General features: G+C 42.3%; 1 protein-coding gene across 8 annotated transcripts in view; it reads right to left on the bottom strand.

Annotated features, from left to right (window-relative positions):
• Positions 1 to 428: 428 nt before the first annotated feature.
• The window catches only part of LCLAT1 (lysocardiolipin acyltransferase 1), a 134,881-nt gene continuing 120,561 nt past the window's right edge, over positions 429 to 14,748 (bottom strand). For all 8 annotated transcript variants that reach the window (XM_080684687.1, XM_080684685.1, XM_080684692.1 and 5 more), the window contains one exon: positions 429 to 4,308. In XM_080684687.1, coding sequence (XP_080540813.1) covers positions 3,806 to 4,308 — 503 coding nt within the window. In that variant the 3' untranslated portion in view covers positions 429 to 3,805. The remainder of the gene's footprint in view (positions 4,309 to 14,748) is intronic.

Raw genomic sequence — 14,748 nt, forward strand, 5'->3', positions numbered from 1 at the left:
CATATTCTGCTACCCTTCAGTTCCATGATTTCCGTGCATGTCTGTTTGCTTAGGGAAGTTTTTACATTTTCCAGGTTTGGGTCTAAGATTGGCTTCATAGAAAAACCCCGATAGTAGGAGGTGGGGCGAGTAGGAGTCCCCTTTACCTCTTCCAGCTGTTGGTGCTGGTATTGGCATAGAACCCACACCTGCCCTCAGGGCTGAACTGAGGGAAGACAGTCCCTAACCCTGAATTCAACTGTGGCCTCTGGACTCCCAGTTAGGGAGGCAATCTATCCCCTCCTTGCTCAGTCATTTTTTGAACACCTTTGAAAAGGTTGACCAGTCTTTCTTGACTATTACATATTACAAGACTAGAGCTACATGTAGAAACAAAGTAGAACCCTGTCTTTCCTGCAAAAATGGAAACATAGCCCACGTGTCAACTCTAATTCACTCCGATTTATTCTGGGGTTTACATTACAGATAACACAACTCACAAAGATACCAGTGCACACTGAAAACTAAGGCCTTCTGTGAGTTACTTTTAAAACCTGGTGTTTTGCACATAATGACCCTTTCAAAAATAAATTACCAAGACTCTCTTCTGATATAAAGATTTAAGGTCGGTACAAGACACCTTTTGGGCCACATCCAATCTGAAGCGCACCTATGACGAGACCATGCGTGTTCTCCTTGGCATACTAGTTCTCAGGCACCCGGAGCCTTAGCGCCAGGCTCTCCTGGTGGCATCTGAGTCGCGTTTACCATGGTGTTCAGTGGCTTATGAACCACGCCCAGTGAGTAGCGAAGAGACTTACCTAAGAAACCGAAGGACTTATATGCATGCATATAAGCCTAGTCAATGGACACAGACAACAGGGGCGTGGGGGCATGAATGGGAGGTGGGGGGTAATGAAGGAATATGGACACATATGTAATAGCTTAATCAATAAAGAAATTAAAAAAAAACACCTTGTAAAATTCTTGGAACAAGAAAAAGAAAGGGACCTGTAACTAAGGCACTGAAAGCACATTATTTACATAAAGAAATGTAAACAATTGAATACCAACAGCCCCCTCCCCCCCATCAGTCTCTTGTGAAAGTGCCAGGGCGTGGGGCGGGGAGGCCAGAGCTCCAAGTCCTTTCGGCAGAGTCCAGTCCTGGGGGAATTCACTCATTTCCAAGTGACTCAAGTGGACGCTGTTATTTCCCCCTAATCTGTGTGTAATAGTATTACAAACAAGGAAGGGTTTTATTAGGAGTTTTAAATTATGGGCTCTAACACTTGTTTTTCTTCTAACCTTTTACCACGTTCTTCCCCTGAATTTCACAATTCCTTTGGCTGTTTTGTGAAAGATTTCTGGTGGAGGAACGAGTGCCTTCCTCCTGGGCTTCCGTTTTCAGTGGAACGCGCCCGGCCTCTATAAACCACGCGCACTTTACTGAAAGCGTATCCGGGTGGTAACGATTGAACAGCTGGACGCACAGCACTCTAAATACTTCAAAGGCCAATGAGCTTACCTGCAAAGGCCTGAAAGGGCGATGAGTGGGTGCCTACCAGCTGCTCTGAGTCCACAGAGACGACGTGGGAAGGTGTGGAGGGGTCCTTCCTGAGGCAACCACAACACAGAAGTTAAATTAATTTCTACTTGACATTTCCCTGCCAACTTTAGATGGCTCTAAGTTCCAGATCAGAAACCATATATTTCTTTAATTTCTTTAAATAAGAGAAAATACAAGTGTGTTGGAAAACATAAATAAGCAACTCTTTCTTTTCTGAAGTACAGAGTCTCTACACCTCAGTTTTAGTGCTTATGAATTTTGGACAGGTTAAAAAAAGTTTGCATTTTATCTTAAACGTGCTATTTTTATGAGAAAAAACATGAACAGAGAAAGGAAAGGACTTCCCTTCCACCGGTGCAGCGTGGAGGAGGACATGCCCCAGGAGCAGTGAGCGGTGAGGTTGGAAGAGGGGCTGCAGTGTGAGCACCTCTCCCCTACGCCCAGGACAATCGCCATCCTCATTGTTAAGACTAGTTGTGTGTTTCCAAATATACCCAAAGGAAGACTGAGAAACCTAAATTAGAAACCTCCTTTATTAGAAAAAATATTAAAATAAAATAAAAATACCCTAAAAACGACCCACAGCTGGGCTTGCAGCAGATGCACACAGTAACTGATGAGGCGCTGCTGGCGGTTTAGCAGCCTCGAGGGCTGTTACATACAGCTGGTGCGTCTGGTGGAGGCCTAGCTAGTCCTCCCCAGTGAGGACGGGGTGTCCACAGTGCTCTGCGCAGACAGGACTTTCTCAAAGAAACCGCTCGGTAAGTTCAGCTCACAATGTGTGTACCTCATGTTTCAACTGTTGGTAGAAGTCACCGTCAAGCGGAAATGAGATGGAAGTAAGGGGAAGGCATTCATGCCAAAAGAGTACATGGAGCAATAAACAGCTTTTGAGGCTGGTTGGAGGCAGGAGTAAAGCTGACAGGTTTGCTAACAGCTAACGCCTTTTAACTGCCTCCGATTTTCTGCTGCTCTAACGAGCATCCTCATTATGTAACAAAGAGCAGTGGTGGCTTCAGGAAAGGGAAACACGACCATGTGCTTTTCACGCCTCAGGAGGCTGGTGCTGTTGGTTTACTGGGTTTTCCACGGACTCCGAGTGACTGGAATATTTGGGTGAACAACTGGTCAAATCTGGGTTTAAATTTTACTATTGAAAGAGGAAGCCTAGGACTGAAAATGAGATCCCTTTCTTGTTATTAAAAAAAAAAAAAAAAAAAAAAAAAGGATTCATTTTTGTGTTATTTTGGTTTTAAGAGAGCTTGTCAAGGCTACAAGGGTTCAGTAATTTAGGATAAACCATTACTGCCTTGTCTCCAAGGGTTTTGTTGTTTTAATGGAAAAAGTTAGAGACGCATGCACATGTAGAAAATACACTAACCTTCCTTTTGTAGGCAGGTTTTGGAGAAATATTTCATAAGAGACAACTTCAAAGGAGAGTTTCTGACTGCAGCAATGGAACGTTCTACACTTTCCTTTAAAAAAGTGACTTTTAACTGTTTTTAACACACAAGAGGCTACACCTGCTGACACGTTGTAGAGAAACCAGCACTAAGCATGCGCAATTAGTAGAAGTGAAGAACTAAACTGTATCAGTTCCTATCATTAAAAAGTAAATGAAGGTTTCTAAGTGGAGAGCCTGCGGTTGCCCTGAGACAGCCCAGGGCTCGTTCTCCCCAGGAGAAAAGAGCACAGGTGGTCTTCTGACGCCCAGGTCGGCGCAAGGCTAACTGCCACGGTCTTACGAATAATGAAGGGCTTCTATCAAAATGTTTGGTCAGTTAAAGGACAAGAGTTTTCTGTTTTCTGGTCTGAAGGAAGGAAGCAGTGGTTTGATTGGCACAGAAAGGAGTTGGGAGGGAGGGGCCAGGAGGAAGTGCCAGCAGCTGAGCTGGGCCAGTGCTTGCAGGCCCCAGATCTGCCTCTTGTATGCAGTTAGAAAATGGGATTGAGCCTTTGAGAAAACCTTGTGCGCACCTTGTCTGTGAAAGGCTTGATGATTGTTTAAGAATACTCTGGCCCGAGTTAATTCACAGCAATTGCTCCCTGCTATGCATGTTGAAATTACATTCAGAGATTTAAAAAAAAAAAAATTCGTGTGTGGAAATATTTTTCCACAAAACTAAGTGCAAAATACCTTTAACAAATAATGATGGTAGTAGGAAATATTCGACCTAGTCATGCAAAAACGCATCTCAGTTACAAAGGCTTATATTTCCCAAATATTTCCTAGGTTGTCACACTGTGGACCTTATAATCTTACTCTTCTTTCTTTGCATTTGAATGTGACTGTTGGTGTAAAAAACGGTAGCATGCAAGTTCCATGATCTCCAGCCCACCAAATATTCTCTCTTGCAGTACAAAGATGACAATGGTGATTATAAAATACCACCGAACAAGACTGTACAAATATATGAGTAGGCACATGGCAGGGCTGAACAGGGTCCAATACAGTATAGAGAGAAATTTGACCACGAGGACCCTGAGCTCAGACTTGCACGGAGGGATGACAGGCTGCCCGGTGAAGCAGAAATCCTTCTTCCCTCGGTAGAAGGAGCGCAGCCGCTCCTCCTTCTCCTCCCACCGCTTGTGGCACCAGAGCTGCAGGTCCTCCTTGGACGCAGGCAGGGTGTCTACTGGGTAGCGGTGCACGTGGAAGTGGATCTCTCTGGGGAAGTCCCCCTGCAGGAGGTGCTTCTCCGTCTGAGGGATGTTGTGAGGGTACGCCACTGTGATGTCGTGGACAGCGTCGAGGTTCTTCCCTACGTGTGGAAAGATGAAAGTACAGGTTGAGTTATGTAATTTGGGCAGCAACGCTGACTCACAATGCAAGGCAGAGCCAAAACCCGGAAAACAATCAGAACAGAGTGAACCACGAGGAACAAACAGGGCTATAAATACTGGTGTTCTAGGCACTCGGGTCAATATTTACCAGTCATTTTTGGTTTTAGAGAGAAATGACCTTCATTCGTAGAAACAGTAACCTACATCCTAGAACTAAAAAGATAAGCACACAAGTCAGGTTTGAGACAGAAATGAAAAGGCACAGGACCAGCCCTCTTATACCAACAGGATTTCACTGCTTTGATGCCTCCTATTAATACACCCTTCTCTCCAAATACACCACAAACTGTCCACCTTTAACCCAATATTACCATGACAAAAACTCAGAATCAGACTTGATAAAGTGTCCAGAAACCCATGAAAACGTCCATATGATTTTTTTTAAAAAAAACTTATCAACTTGAAGTCCTAATAAGACTGTGACCCAGTATTACCACCAGCCTTAGCACTTTTGTGATGAATTTTTCTGGGGTTGTTTTCAGCAGAGTCATATGTTAGATGCTGAAGACAAAGAGATAAGTAAAACCTGGGCCCTAACCTCACTCATGAGTTCACAACAGAACCAGGGAGACAGGCATGCATAGTGCCCTAAACAGACCAGAGGTGCATCTGTAAGTGGGGAGGGAACAGGCAAGGCAGGTGGAGGGAGGGGAGAAGGGGAAGGGGAAGGGGCAGAGTGAACCTCTGGCAGAGAGCAGGGTGGGGCTGTGGCACTAAGAGCAGGTTGGAAGCAGGCAGTGAAGGTCCTCATTGTCAAACTTGGGAATTGGAACTCAGTTCTGCAGGTGGGAGAAACAGCTCAAGTGGTGGAGAACCACGTCAGGATTTTTAACAGGAAGGGATCCATGGTTTCATTTTAGCAAGAATTACCTTGGGGGCAATGAAGGAATTGTTTGGAGAGGACCAAGGGCAAGAGAGGTAGGAAGAGTATTTGATGGTCATTGTAAGGCAGGAAAGACAAGAAATGGAAGGTAGAAGCCAAAGGAAGTGACATGCCCAACAAAGTTATAAGGAAGAACTGATGTCACAGAGTGAAAAGGTGAACAGAGCCCAGGTTTGTTGCTGGCCCAGGGAACCGAGTGGATGGGGGGGCCTTTGAGATTACAAATGTATGCAGTGTAAGATCTTTAAGGAATCATGAGGATCACCTAATGGAACACTGTAGACAGGGCCCAGAGAGGTTAAGTGTTTTGGCCAAGGGCACACAGCATGTTGGTGCAGTGTCTGAATGTCCTTTTGTTCTGTTCCATGTTGTTGTCAGTGATAGACTTTTGATGTGGACTTTTACTAATTAAAGAACTATATGATGCAGGCAAAATTAATCCGTGGTATCCTAGTGGGCTGTGGGCATGCACACTGATTGGAAGGGGGCATGAGTCAATTTTCTGGGTGGCAGAAACATTCTATATCTAGATTAGGTATGCATTACATCAAATCGTACATTTAAAGTCTATGCATTTCACTCTATTTTTCTTTCAATATTAACAATAATAAAGAGATGCAGCAACTTTCCCACCATGCTACCCTTTCTACTGAACTTGTTAGGTTTTGCTCATTTTATTTTAGTGTTTAAGTCTTCTGTCAACGTTTACTGACCATCCTATTTACTTAAGGGTAAGGACTGGGTTTCAATTAGGAGTCATAACTCTCTAGTAAAGATAATTAGACCTTAATAAGGGCTTTGTTATAAAAATTGAAAATAACTACATAAACAGACTTGGGACAAAATTAAATGTTCATCATTGGAAACTAGAGGAAAAGCAGAAGGAAGACAGAGGGTCAAGAGGCAATAATGGTCAAGTCCAAGGAGTTAAAAACAAAACAAAACAAATAACATTCATGTCCATGGCGGCCCCTAATTCAGGATGTTTATCTATAATCTGCTTGTTTCTGGTGACATTGAACTTTTGATAAAAGAGAACAGCACATTTAATATGTTGAAATATTTGGGATGAAAATTGATTCCTAAACCCAAGGAACACAGAATGTACTAACTCTAAGCTCAAAATTGTAATATAAAATAGAATCAGTGTATTGTTTTCTACGACAGCCTGTTACAGCACTTGCTATACTCTTAAATTTAGCAAAGTGACATCAAATGTAGGTTTATAGAACCATTCAAACAGCAAGATCTGTGACTATAAAGATGATTTTAATATTTCTAATCCTCTGATGTTAAAAACAATTTCCACCAGACATTGATACACAAGTGGATAAATCACATGAAATTAAATCAGTCTGTACTTGGGGAGCTATCTTAATCAGAAAGAGATTTAATGAAAAGCTTCAGCTTAGAAGAATACTCTAATTACTACAGGCTAATATTTGTCCACAAAGAAGGATTTGTTTCAGGATTAGTCAGAGACCAGGAGAAGCCAGACACCAATTCAATAATGGAATGCCTAATTAAATGATAATGGAATCCTAATGATAATGTATTGCTTTCCCCTGCACATGATTTATTTACCACAACTGCTTTTCACTTGGTTCATTACGGAAAACTAAATAAAATGCAATTACTAAAAATAAACTGGGAAAGAAGAAAAAAGAATTGGTAAATTAGGCTTTTTTTTTTTTTTAACATGGGGAAATTCAGATGTAACAAAAAGTCTAACTGTTAGAAAACAGTCCTGCTGCAGAAGACTGAGCAATTCTCTAAGAGAGATCTAAGTAATCTGTATTCGTATTTGTGTGCATAGTTTCTGGTTGTGAGTCGAGTGAAACCTGTAAAATATTTTTAAATTTTAAGTGCTTTGCAGTGGCACTTAGCTTTCCTTAATTCTCACATATAAATCTAAAACTTTTAGGTCTTTTCTTAAACTACCTTAAAATGCAAAAAATTTATACTATATGAGAATCCATTATCTTTCTTTTCTAACTTTTGCTTTGAAATAATTTCAGGTTTACAAAAAAATGTTGCAAAGTACTAAAAAGACTTCCAGTAAACTTCACGCACTTCCCCAAATGTTAGCATCTTATACAACCACTAGAGGCCCAATGCACAAAATTCGTGCCCTGGGTGGGGGTGGGGGGGGGAGGGCGGTGCTCAGCCCAGCCTGTGCCCTCTTGCAATCCGGGACCCCTCGCTCCTAACTGCCCGCCTGCTCGCTCCTTCCCGTCTGCCTGCTCGCTCCTTACCACTTGGCTCACCACTCCTTAGCACTGCCATGAAGGTGGGAGAGGCTCCCGCCACCACCACTGCATTCACCAGCTGTGAGCCCGGCTTCTGGCTGAGAGGCGCTCTCACTGTGGAAGCACACTGACCACCAAGGGGCAGCTCCTGCATTGAGCATCTGACCCCTGGTGGTCAGTGTGCATCATAGCGACTGGTTGTTCTGGTTGTTCCACCATACGGTAGCTGGGCTTTTATATATATAGACTAGAGGCCTGGTGCATGAAATTCAGGCCTAAACGGGGAGTCTGACATCCCTCTCACAATCCAGGACTGCTGGGTCCCAACTGCATGCCTGCCTGCCTTCCTGATTGCCCCTAACCGCTTCTGCCTGCCAGCCTGATCACCCCCTAACCACTCCCCTATCAGCCTGATTGATGCCTAACTGCTCCCCAGCCAGCCTGATTGCCCCTAACTGCCCTCCCCTGCAGGCCTGGTCATTCCTAACTGCCCTCCCCTGCAGGCCTGGGTCCCCCCCCACTTCCCTTCCCTGCAGGCCCGGTTGCCCCCAACTTCCCTCCTCTGCTGGCTTGGTCACCCCTAACTGCCCTCCCCTGCAGGCCTGACCACCCCCAACTTTCCTCTCTTGCAAGCCTGGTCCCTCCCAACTGCCCTCCCCTGCTGGCCTGATTGCCCACAACTGCCCTCCCCTGCTGGCATCTTGTAGTGGCCATCTTGTGTGTTGGAGTGATGGTCAATTTGCATATTACTCTTTTATTAGATAGAATAGAGGCCTGGTACATGGGTGGTGGCCAGCTGGTTTGCCCTGAAGGGTGTCCTGGATCAGGGTGGGGGTTCCCTTGGGCCTGGGGCGGCCTGGGCGAGGGGCCTGTGGTGGTTTGCAGGCCAGCCATGCCCCCCGGTGACCCAAGCGGAGGCCCTGGTATCTGGGATTTATTTATCTTCTATAATTGAAACTTTGTAGCCTTGAGCAGAGCCAAGCCTCCTGCTTGCTCCATGGTCACAGCCATTTTTGTTGGGATTTATCTATCTTCTATAATTGAAACTTTGTAGCCTTGAGTGGAGGCCTAGGCTGGCCAGGGTGTGTGAAAAGCTTGGCTTTCTCCATTACCGGGGAAACCCAAGCCTCCTGCTCGCCCTGTGGCCGCAGCCATCTTGGTTGGGTTAATTTGCATACTCGCTCCTGATTGGCTGGTGGGTGTAGCGGAGTGATGGTTAATTTGCATATTACTTTTATTAGATATGACTAGAGGCCTGGTGCACAAATTTGTGCACTGGGGGGGGGGCTTGTCTCTCAGCCCAACCTGCACCCTCTCCAATCTGGGACCCCTCGGGGGACATCCCTCTCACAATCTGGGACTTCTGGCTCCCAACCGCTCGCCTGCCTGCCAGCCTGATCATCCCCTAACCACTCCCTTGCCGGCTTGATTGCCCTCCCCTGCCAGCCCAATTGCCCCCAACTGCCCTCCCCTGCTGGCCCGGTCGCCCCCAACTGCCCTCCCCTGCAGGCCTGGTTCCACCCCCCAACTGCCCTCCCCTGCTGGCCTGATCACCCACAACTACCCTTGCCTACCGGCCATCTTGTGGTGGCCATCTTTGACCACATGGGAGTGGCCATCTTGTTCGAGAGCATGAGGGTCAATTTGCATATTACCTCTTTGTTATATAGGATAGTACACTTAAACAAAATCACATTAACATCAACATTTTGCTATTAGTTAATCTATATATCAAATTTTATTCAGATGTTGCCAACTGTTCCACTATTGTCCTTTTTTTGGTTCCAGATCAATCCAGGAACTAATGTTGATAGTTACTTTGTGGAATGTTTCTCAATTTGGTTTGTCTGGTGTTTCCTCATAATTAAAACCAAGTGATGCATTTTGGCATGAAGTGGAGATGTGCCCTTCTCAGTGAATCCTATCAGGATCTGTTATCTTTTCAATACAAATTGACACAACCTGAAAGGGGATCTGTTATCTTTTCAATACAAATTGACACAACCTGAAAGGGTTAACAGCCGCTTCTTACATACACATCACCATGGTTGTGTTAATAATGTAACATTGCCAAGGTTATGTTTTATTTTCTCCCGGTCATTGGGACACTGGGATTTGATGAGAATGTACACATAGTCTTCCTTCTCTAAATCCCACCACTCTCTATGTGAGCTTCTCTTACAGCACTTACCATTTTTCTAGTTTATACTAAATGTTTGTTAAAATCATATCTCTTGGATTAGACTATATATATTCTTCAAGGGAAAGCTGCAGGTCTTTCTCATCTTTGTATTCTCCACATGGCTCTGAACATAGAAACACCTGTAAGAGAAATGACTCCTCTATACTACGAAGACTAAGAAAAAAAAAGACACACACGGAATGCCAAACAGTATGTAGATAATCTTTCATGTTATTTTATCCAATACTCTCAATAACCCCATGAAGTGGATCTTAAGACCTAGGTTAAGTAATCTATCTGAGGTTGCAAAGGCAGTAAGGGGCAGGGATGATTTAACCTAGGTCATCCTCATTCTACAGCCCTGGTGATTAGGTTCAAGAATTTAATTTTGGGAGACAGTTGAAGACTTTCTCATTTTCAGTTTGGTAAACTGAAGATCAGAGAGATTAAGTACTCTTTCAAAGAGGCTTAGAGTTGGCTGAATAAAAGGACTAAATTTAGAAGCTAGTTTTCCTGCCTCTCAGCATTAGTTAGCTCACTCCATTGCATAAAAGAACTGGAGCAAAGGCCCCCAAATTGTACTTTGGTATTCTCAATAGGCACCATTTTAAAAAGTTAGAATCTGGAAGAATACAATTGGTCTTTACATTATCTTTTTTTTAAAGTATCTCAAAATGTTAAGTTTGGGAGCAAAAGTCATTTAGACAAACTTAAATATCTTAATTTAACTATATTGCAAACATAACTGAAATTCTTTCCATTTCTGAAACATATTACAAACAAAACATCAATTAATCAACGTTTACCCTCAGTGGAAGAAACACACTGTTCTAATTGAGAATGTGTCCAATGGAAAAGGACTGAATTATGGTGTGTTTCTGCATATGGTTCTGAAATGGAAAAGTTTTCCATTATTCTTCTAGGTATGACTATGAAAACCTAATTATATTTGAAAGAATTATGGCCCACATGTGAATTTTTAAACAGTTCCTTCACTGACCTGCAATAAAGTGAGAAATGGTATGATATATCACATTCCTATGTTGAACTAGGTTATCTTTTATTCCAATGAATTTACATTGCTTACAGTAAATTTGCTATTTAATAATATGAATAAACTTTCTTTTAGTAAGTATCTAGGCTGACAGAGAAAATGAAGGTTTATAAGTGAGTAGAATGACCATATAAACAAATATTCTCTTGTGGTTCATTTATCTCTGTCTATAGCTTTTTCTTTATGGTGGTGCTACTATCCATCATTCTTATGAAAATTCATCAGTGACTCTTGGGGCAATATTTCCCTGTCTCTCTACAGAAATAGAAATACTCTGTTATCGCTGGTTCAGCTAGAGTCACAGTATGACTTCCAGTCTCTCTGGCTGGATTAGCTTCTAAGTCTCTCTCTGGGTGTAACCTCCATCTTTCTTAACCACTGCTATACATATAAAACATTGCCCACACTGGGAAAGGCAACTTGATAGCAAAAGTAAATTCACTAAGACGCTCTCAGAAACACTAACTTGCCATTCAAAATGAAGGCTTAACTTGCATTCTGGTGTATTTCTCAGCCTAGAAAACAGCTCAATCATTCTAAGGCTAATTTGTCTCATATGCTGTTGTGATGTAACTTATTCTCACTTGTGTGTGTGTGTGTGTGTGTGTGTGTGTGTGTGTGATCCTGCTCTAAGTTCCAAGGTCAAAGTCGGTTTCAACATCAAACTAAGCTGTCCCTGCTTTAGGGGTGGAGTGGGGTCCCTGAAAAGACATCATTCTTGATTCTATTAAATATTTAGAATGACTTAAAAGTAGTCTCAGAATCAGCTCTAGACCCCTATGGAAATAGAATACAAATGAAAATTAACACTTGAGACTTCTAAAAATTGTCATAGACCTCAGTAATTCGTCACTGAATCATAGGGCAACAGGAAGCTTTTATTCTCATAGTTTTTCATTGTTATTTAAAACTTATCAACTCAATCAGGAATTTTACTAGATCATATAGATTTCTGAAGAGTAATAGGTATCATAATGCTTTTGTATGTCCGATAGCACTTAGTTCAATGCTCTCATTATAGGCAACCAATAAGTATCTTCTGACTAAATGGATAACTGACATAATTGGCTTAATAAAAATGTCTTAGCCTTAACATTCCTTTTCATTAAAACATCAATGAGACAGTAGTAAATTATATCTTAAAATGGCAAATTTAAAGGTATGTGACTTTAAACTCATTATCAATTAGTGAAATTGGTATCAGGTTGGCCAGAAAGTTGGATGCTCTATTTTTTTTATTGCATCTGAATTATTAGCCCAGTTGTATTTGAACCTCAGTCATATACATGAAAAAAAGAGTTGCACTCATCCAAGAAATAGAGTGGAATGTTATTTGCTAAACTCCTATTTTTAAAAGTAACTAGGGAAGGTCTATTTGCAGCCAATAGCCCTGGGCCAACCATTCATTATAAAGCTTGAGAACAGAGTAATTTCAGAATAATTGTGTTCATTTTAATAAAAACTTCAAATGATTTGCAATTCTTAATCATAATAATGGCTTGTCCCCCAACCCTCCATGCCTAATGATGAGCAACATAAATGTCTGCATGCTGCTGTGGTGGAAGTTGAGGGTACATGACTGAGTACTAACAATAATCTCACTGGGCCATTATTAATAGGAAAAGATTTTTCTGGTTATACTTGGGCTGAGAAGAACCCAACTGTATTCAATTTACCTAGGCCAAGACAAATTTTTGGCATTCATCAAAAGGAATAAACTAAGTATTTGTGAGCCACCTCCTAGAACATTTCTAGCTGGAGAGTACAAAAAAATGGTGGCGCTGATGAATAGAAATTAAATTGGGAAGGAAGTAGGAGTTTGGTATAGACATAGGTGAGGTGATAGACTGAAATGAAATGATCCCATCCACCTATGGGAGACACAGGTCAGACCTCAGGAGACAGAAAAGTGGAGGTAGAGTCTAAGGGAGAAATGAATTCTATATATATATATATATATATATATATATATAAAAGCCTAAGCGACTGTTCCACCAGAACGACTGGTCGACCAATCACTATGATGTGCACTGACCACCAGCGGGCAGACGCTCAACACAGGAGCTGCCCCCTGGTGGTCATTGTGCTCCCACAGCCAACCTCCCATGGTCCCTCTCCCCTGCTGGCCGACCCCCCTAATAGGCCCTGATTGGGGGGCCGGCCAGCCAACCTCCTGGGGTCCCTCCCCCCACCAGCTGGCCCCCCAATAGGCCTTGATCGCCGGCCAGGCCGAGGGACCCCACCCATGCACGAATTCATGCACTGGCCCTCTAGTATAATATAAAGAGAGAAGAGCCAAACAGAGGACAGACTTTGGGGAATGGCTTTTCCACTGGAGACCAGAAAAGCAAAGGAAGGCAGCACAGGAGACCTGAAAGGAGAGAGCAGTTAGGAGGAGAATCAGCAAGATGGAAAGATACTGGCAAATACATGAAAGAAAATGTCCAAGATACCCACAGGGTCTGGGCACACTAGCACAATCATTCTGATCACTGGTTTCAGGGCACTGATTGGGAGAGCCCAAGTCTCTATCAGGGAGGTAGCAGTCTCTTGGGTAGATCTTTTGATTAACCTTCCCTTTTGGGAAATCAGTCAGAATTTAAGATTTGGGGAGTAAAAATGTGAATGTGGTATTAAACTGGCACAGATAATGGAGAGGACACCATAGGACAGAAGATTCTGCTCATCCATTTTCTGACCTCGCACTATCCAGATTCATTCTGATCATTCACTGAAACTGCAATTGAATCTCTTTTTAAAGATGGAGGTTCAGAGCTGCAGGGAGAAAAAAGGGATGTATATTTCACTCTTAGAAGTGGAAGTTATATCACTGATGAGAAAATTGCTTTCAGAATTACTTTTAAAACTCATTTTGCTAGGCTGAAATTGCCTTAAGTATCTAAAGATATTAAATATCTAGGAATAGCAATACACAGAAATCTAGAGAAATAAATATACTAAAATGCGACATGCAAATTGGTCTTCTTTAGAATAAATTTGCATATAGTGTCCTGCAGTGGTACATTTTACAAAGGAAATTAAATCCATGAAATTAACATTTTAATGAAGCAGAAAGACTATTAACACCAAGACTACTTACTGATTGCAGCTTCCAGGTGGCCTAATGAGATGAAAATGAAGTCTATACCTTCAGCTAGTCTAGGCTAGGGATGTTTGGAGATTATGATTGAATTTAACTTAGGAAATACTGCTGTGTGCAAACATGTTTAGGCTAGCAAGTAGTCTTTGCAAATCTTGGCACCACAGATTCTTAATTTAAAATACTTAAGGGAACACAGGCACACACACACACATCTAACTTTTTCTAAGAACTGTCCTAAAACTGTGGGAAGTGACTGTATTTTGGAAAACATTAAAACAGTTTTATCTAAATGATCTAATTTAATTGTTATAGGGCCATGAAATATAAGAATTAAAAGGGAGCTGAGCAACCTCTTAACACTATGCGAACATTTCAAACACAGAGACACCTTGAGGCAGCCTATTCTGCACAGGCAGCTCTGATTAGTAGAAACCCCCCAACTCCCACTCTTTAGTTTAGGCCTATCCTCTAAAAACAAACAATATACTAGCTTTTCTGCACAGCAATTCTTCAAATATTTAAAGCAGGGTAAGCAGCTTTGAGTCCTGGTTAGGGTACATGCCCAGGCTGCAGGCTTGATCCCCAGTAGGGGGCGTGCAAGAAGCAGCTGATAAACGATGTTTCTATCTCCCTGTCTCTTCCTCTCTGAAATCAATAAAAATATATGGGGGGCAAAATAAAGCAGAGTCAGCAAACTAAGGCCTAAGGGCCAATTCTACCTGTGTTTGCACATCTTGTGAGCGAAGAATGTTTGAAGAAAAGTAAAAACAATATATTTTATGACATCTGAAAGTTATAAAATTCAGATTTTGGTGTCCCTCAATAAAGTTTTATTGGAACACAGACCCACTCACTCATTTGCACTACAATAGCAGAGTTAAGTAGCT

Source organism: Plecotus auritus, assembly GCF_963455305.1.
Source record: "Plecotus auritus genome assembly, chromosome: 8".
NCBI classification, from domain to species: Eukaryota; Metazoa; Chordata; class Mammalia; order Chiroptera; family Vespertilionidae; genus Plecotus; species Plecotus auritus.